Below are 6399 nucleotides of genomic sequence, written 5' to 3' on the forward strand. Positions count from 1 at the left end.
GCAGACGTGAGGCGGGAAATTGTTAGGAAAACGGAAAAGGTTTTGTGCTGGAAGGACCCCAGCCAGTTGCTCCCTCGCTTGGGCCTGCTTGTAGCTGGAGCAGAGCTAGGGGACGCCTCCGTGGAAGCTGAGTCAACTGTGGGTTGTCCCAGCCCCCATGAGGTTCCATTCACAGACCCAGAGGCACCGCACCCCATCTGGAGACCATCTCCTTGTGTCCAGGAAGGACTGGGTTAAAGCTACTCTGGAAAGCAGAAATGGGGGTGTCATCTAGAAGTATTGTTTGTCTCAAGTGTTGTTAGTTTACTTTTACGTCACAGGAATGATTCTGTCAGCTTGTTCCGCCTCCTCACCACCTTCAGCTGTACACGATTTATGTTTATATTCAGGTCAATTGACATCTACTCTTATGACAGCTGTGTTCTTCCCTGCCCCTTAAAGCTATGAGACCCTATGTTGAAGGTCTTTAGGTAAAAGAAATTAGTGTCTAGCTGTCCAGGTTAATTCAATGGAGATGGGGGAGGGTAAGCTGTGCCCTCTCATCTTCACTTCTTTCCTGATCCTCTATAAAGACTCCAGTGGGGCATCATTTTAAAAACCTTTTAAATAAACTTTATCGATGTAAACTTACGTATAAGAAAACACACCTGGGTTGGCTCTGATTGCAGAGCTGAGTGTCCTGAGAGGTCAGATTGCCGTCAGACATGGCTCATGAACATGGACACAGTAAAATGGAACTTCCAGATTGTAAACAATGGAAGATAGAGGGGACACCATTAGAAACTGTCAAGAAGAAGTTGGCTGCACGAGGGCTAAGGGATCCATGGGGCTATGATGAAGCTTGGAGATATGTGAGTGGCTTTGCAAACAATGGTTCCTTTATTGGTGCATTATTACAAGGATTCAAATGGGGATTTGCTGCATTTGTGGGAGCTGTAGGAGCTGAATATTATCTGGAGTCCCTGAATAAAGATAAGCATCACTGAAGATAATACCTGGAAGTATCATAGTGGTTTCTCAGCTCTCCAAAATAAGATTTCTTCACTGTAGCCTACTTGTCTGGCTTATCCCTTAAAGAATATTAGTAAGATTTAATAAAGTAAAATATATGCAAAAAAACCCTACTCATTTTTGGTGTATAATTTTATGAATTTTATGGCAAATCTACATACCCATGTAAGGCATAATTTGAAGCCAATGGCTTAATAGACATGAAATCAATGGAATAAATGCACATGGGGGGGTCAACAGTATTTCATATTCATCTACATTTCTCTCACCCTGTGGGTGCAACATCATCACATGTTAAGGCTCCTTTGCTATCAAACAATATTCAATATAGTTTTACTTGGATTTCATAGGAGGAAACAACTTGGATTGAACAGAAAACAAAATATGAAGTGAAGTGGAAAGAGAAAAAATTGTTAGATTTTTTTAAAATTAAAATTAAAATTAAAATTAAAATTTTTAATTTTTTATTTTTTGAGACGGAGTCTCGCTCTGTTGCCCGGGCTGGAGTGCAGTGGCCAGATCTCAGCTAAAATTAAAATTAAAATTTTTAATTTTTTATTTTTTGAGACGGAGTCTCGCTCTGTTGCCCGGGCTGGAGTGCAGTGGCCAGATCTCAGCTCACTGCAAGCTCCGCCTCCCGGGTTTACGCCATTCTGCTGCCTCAGCCTCCTAAGTAGCTGGGACTACAGGCGCCCGCCACCTCGCCCGGCTAGTTTTTTGTATTTTTTAGTAGAGACGGGGTTTCACCGTGTTAGCCAGGATGGTCTTGATCTCCTGACCTCGTGATCCGCCCGTCTCGGCCTCCCAAAGTGCTGGGATTACAGGCTTGAGCTACCGCGCTTGGCCTTTAATTTTTGTTTTACTTTAGTTCAGGGATACATGTGCAGAATGTGCAGGTTTGTTACATAGGCTAGATTTCAAATAATTTTTTTTCTGTATAACAAGTATTAGCTCTTAAAAGTTCTTTCTGAAATTAAGAAATTTCAGAAGTAATGATGCTTTTTTTTGTGAACCACACATTTCAATGTTATATATTGATTGACTTCCACAAAAAAATGAGGATTATCATACTTCCTATCCTCACATTACCCTCTCCTCAACTTTCATATTTTTATTTTTATTTATTAATTTTTGAGACTGAGTTTTGCTCTTGTCATCCAGGCTAGAGTGCAGTGGCACAATCTTGGCTCACTCAACCTCCGCCTCCTGGATTCAAGCAATTATCCTGCCTCAGTCTCCTGAGTAGATGGGATTACAGGCACCTGCCACCACACCTGGCTAATTTTGTATTTTTAGTAGAGATGGGGTTTCTCCATGTTGGTCAGGCTGGTCTCGAACTCCTGACATCAGGTGATCCACCCGCCTCGGCCTCCCAAAGTGCTGGGATTACAGGCATGAGCCACCGCGCCCGGCCTTCATATTTTTATTTTGACAAGTTTATAACACTAACATTGTCTTTGTCTTCAGTGATAGTCCAACAGTTTTGTATTGATCTATATTTAAATTTATTTGGTGTTCACCAAAACCTTTTTTTTGAGACAGTCTCACTCTGTCATGAGTGTAGGCTCACTGCAATCTCTGCCACCTGGGTTCAAGTGAGTCTCCTGCCTCAGCCTCCTGAGTAGCGGGGATTACAGGCACCTGCCACTGTACCCAGCTAATTTTTGTAGTTTTAGTAGAGACAAGGTTTCACCACCTTGGCCAGGCTGGTCTTGAACTCCTGACCTCCTGATCCACCCACCTTGGCCTCCCAAAGTGCTGAGATTACAGTCATGAGCCACCATGCCCGGCCCACCAAAACCTTTTATATAGCTTCTGCTCCTTTATTTCTTTCTCGAAGTCTTCTCTTAATTGCCAGGCTATCATCAAGTAGTTTCTCTGAGAGAGGTTCATGGATGCTGTGCTTCCTGATGTTTTTCTTGCTTGGGAGAGTCCTCTTTGCCCATGTGTGGGAACTTACTTGCATAAGATCCTTGGGTTATACTCCATTAGCCATTGGTCCACTGTCTTCTGTCATTAAGTTCTGAGGTCAGCCTGTCCCCTGCATATAATGTGTTACTATTTGTCTGAATGCCTGAAGAATTCTTTATTTTTGAATTTCAATAGGTAAGTCAAGATATGTCTTAATATTGAATGTTCTATGTTGAAGTTGTTTGAAACACAATGTGTTCTTTAATTCTGCAGAGTCGCTTTTCTTTGTTTCAGGGATGTTCTCTTGAATATTTTTCTGTTCAATTTGTTGGGCTTTCTACTTCAGAGACACGATTTGTCATTGTATTACTTCATCTTCATCTAGTTCTCACTTCTTTCTATTGTAGAGGAGGAAAAATAATTTTCTCTACCTTTCATAGTTCTTAGTGAGATTCTTATAATCAAAGACAGATTAACAAGAGAAAAACAGAAGTTGATTAACATGTATACCTCAGGAATACATGGGAGATACACAGAGAAATGAGTCAATCTCAAAGAAGTGGCTTTGAATTCAGCCTTATATACTATAGTTCACTGAAACAAACAGGTGTGGGGAAGGCCAGTTATGGAGAGGTAACCAGGGAAAGCATGGGTAAACTAGGGTAAGGTTTGTTATGTGGATTTAAGTTGGTGCCTTCCCGATTGACAAGAGTCTTTTGTTATTCAGAGTCATCCTCTCCTCCTGGTACAGAAAGAATTCATCCTTACAAATGGAATTTTCCTTTATATTTTCCTTACAAGATGGTAATTTGTTTTCAGAGCTAGTCCTTTGCTGTTGCTCAAAATAATCCTTGTGCCAAAAAGGCATATTTCGGGTGGCATATTCTGGTCTCCGACAGCCATATTTCAGATGTTATATTCTGGTCTCCTACACCACTTTATTTATTTGAGACAGGGTTTCACTCTGCCATCCAGGCTGGAGTGCAGTGGTGCAATCTCGGCTCACTGCAGCCTTGACCTCCCAGGCTCCAGCAATCCTTCCACGTCAGCCTCCTAAGTAGCTGGGACTACAGGTGCACGCCACCACACCTGGCTAATTTTTGTATTTTTTGGTAGAGATGGGGTCTTGCCATATTTCCCAGGCTAGTCTCAAACTTCTGGGCTCAAGTGATCCTCCTGCTTCAGCCTCCAAGTAGCTGAGACCATGCCTACCACACCCAGGTAATTTAAAAAATTTTTTGTAAAGACAGGGTCTTGCTATGTTGCTTAGGCTTGTCTGGAACGCCTGGTCTTAAGTGATCCTCTCTCCTTGGCCTCCCAAAGTGCTGGGATTACAGGTGTGAGTCACCTCACCTGGCCTAGTTTTTTTTTTTTTTTTTGAGACAGGGTCTCACTCTGTCACCCAGGCTGGAATGCATTGTTGCAATCATGGCTCACTGTAGCCTCTACCTCCCACCCTCAAGTGATCCTCCCACCTCAGCCTCTCAAGTACCTGGGACCACAGGTGAGAGCCACCATGCCCAGTTAATTTTTTTTTTTTTTTTGTAGAGATGGGGTCTCCCTGTATTGTTCAGACTGGTCTTGGATTCCTGGACTCAAAGCAATCCTCCCACTTCAGCCTCCCAAAGTGTTGGGATTACAGTCATGAGCCACCATGCCCAGGTAAATTGCAGCCTTGGTTAGACTCTTTGGGCTCTGCTTTCCTGAAATTTTGTTAAATATCTTGTACCAGTTTTGTTTTGCCCAGCTGGAGGTTGTATCCTATTCTTAGGTTGGAATGGCTGAGTGGGGAGAAGGCATACTCTCAAGTTTAGGATTATTTAGTGAAGAAGTGAAGAACATGTCACCCCAAAAACATATGCTGCTTTGGCATGTTGTTTATTTTGAGCTGAAGGCACTTGAAAAACAACAGAAGCAGGAAGGGCTCTCTGATCTACCCTTTTCTACGTAAGAACGGGCCATAAAATTCCCCATAAGAAAGGAGCCCTCCCTGCACAAGGAAGAGAAGAACATCCTTAACACCAGAGACTGGGAATCAACACCGAAATCGATCTGCATAAACTTACTAAAGCAACCCTTATCATCCACTAGTTTTATCTCCCTCCCAATATATTTCCTGGTCACTTCCCCACAATTTACTGTCCCTACCCCAAACCCCTTTGTCTGGTCATCACTTCAAAAAGTTATCATTGCTTTGACTAGAAGGTATAAAAGCTTTTCTACTCTGTTCAAATTCTTTGGGTCTTCGTTCTCTTGTGAAGGGTTCCATGTGCATCTAAAAATTTAATAAAACTTATATACTTTTATCCTATTAGTCTGTCTTGTCAGTTTAATTCTTAGGCCTATTGGAGATCCTAGAGGGTAGAGGAGAATTTTTTTCCTCCCCAACAGTTCTGGTGATGAGGAGGGAATTTCACTGCTTGCCTTGGCTACTGTAGCTGAGAGATCTTTGGACCTTTGACAAAAGCCAGCAGAAGGTAGAAATTCTTACCACTTCAGTGTCCTAGATCTCTGCCAGCAGGGTCTGGTTGAAGCAAGACTGATGAGTCTCTTTTTTTCTTTCTACGCTTACATTAGCGGAGAAAATATTTGTGTGAAGTCATTCTTTGGGTGTGGCAACTTTGGCATTTTCTGTTTCAAGTATTTTTGTTTTCTATTTGATCCCATTCTTCCCAGAGATGGTCATTGTTTTCCTTTGTCTTCATCTTTTGTGTCATATGCTGCTAGGGGGAACTCAGGTCTAGGGCCTGTAGTCCTGTGTTCGAGCTGGCCTCATGGACTGGTGAGTGCACACTTCTTACCAGATTGGTGTCTGTTTAGATAATCTTTGTATGGGTCCCTGAAGCAAAAACAAGATGAGATTCTTTTATTTGTTTTATGTCCTAAAAGCTTGGCTTTATGACCAGTGAGAATATTCTCTCTGGGCCCCACTAGCTCAGGGAAGTAAGTGTTGGCTTGCTTTGTGTCAGGTGGCCGGCCTGCAGGGTGGAAGCCTGAGACACGTGATGACAGGTAGCATTCTCTTTGTTGGAACATGTCAGCTTCCAGGGCAGGTCCCAGTCCATAAGGGCCATTTGCTGTCTCAATCTTCTTTGTCTTATTAGTACTGGGAATATCCCATCCTAGGGTTGCCCCCCTGGTGCTACAGATTGGTGGGTCTGTGGCTGGAGGTGTCCTATGTCTTATGAGAGACCAGAGACACCATTTCCATAAACACAATTCTCACTGCAGGTGACAGCAAAGGTCTTTGCTTTCCTAGGCCACCTCTGGGTGTGAACTTTTTAGGATCATATGGATGCATCTTCTACACTCACTCTAGGGATGCCTTTTGCATCCAGGGTGAAGATTTATTCTAAGCCTGGAAAGTTATTTCACAGTCTTTCCATGAAAAGGTTTATTGGTTTCAGTTGCTATTGGAATAAACACATTCTTGGATATCGTATTGGTCAATGGCCAGATGATGGATCCTTTGAATTG

General features: G+C 42.6%; 1 protein-coding gene across 1 annotated transcript; it reads left to right on the forward strand.

Annotated features, from left to right (window-relative positions):
* The first annotated feature begins 663 nt into the window (after nucleotides 1–663).
* LOC105525981 (NADH dehydrogenase [ubiquinone] 1 beta subcomplex subunit 3-like) lies at nucleotides 664–1104 on the forward strand. The gene has a single exon (XM_011961812.1). The coding sequence runs from the start codon at nucleotides 705–707 to the stop codon at nucleotides 984–986; it is 282 nt and encodes a 93-aa protein (XP_011817202.1). The 5' UTR covers nucleotides 664–704; the 3' UTR covers nucleotides 987–1104.
* Nucleotides 1105–6399: the final 5295 nt, after the last annotated feature.

Source organism: Colobus angolensis, unplaced genomic scaffold, assembly GCF_000951035.1.
Source record: "Colobus angolensis palliatus isolate OR3802 unplaced genomic scaffold, Cang.pa_1.0 Scaffold57, whole genome shotgun sequence".
Classification (NCBI taxonomy): domain Eukaryota; kingdom Metazoa; phylum Chordata; class Mammalia; order Primates; family Cercopithecidae; genus Colobus; species Colobus angolensis.

What these genes read in the sequence shown, in the direction of transcription:
- LOC105525981 (XM_011961812.1), top strand. Translation starts at nt 705, where the DNA reads ATGGCTCATGAACATGGACACAGTAAAATGGAACTTCCAGATTGTAAA.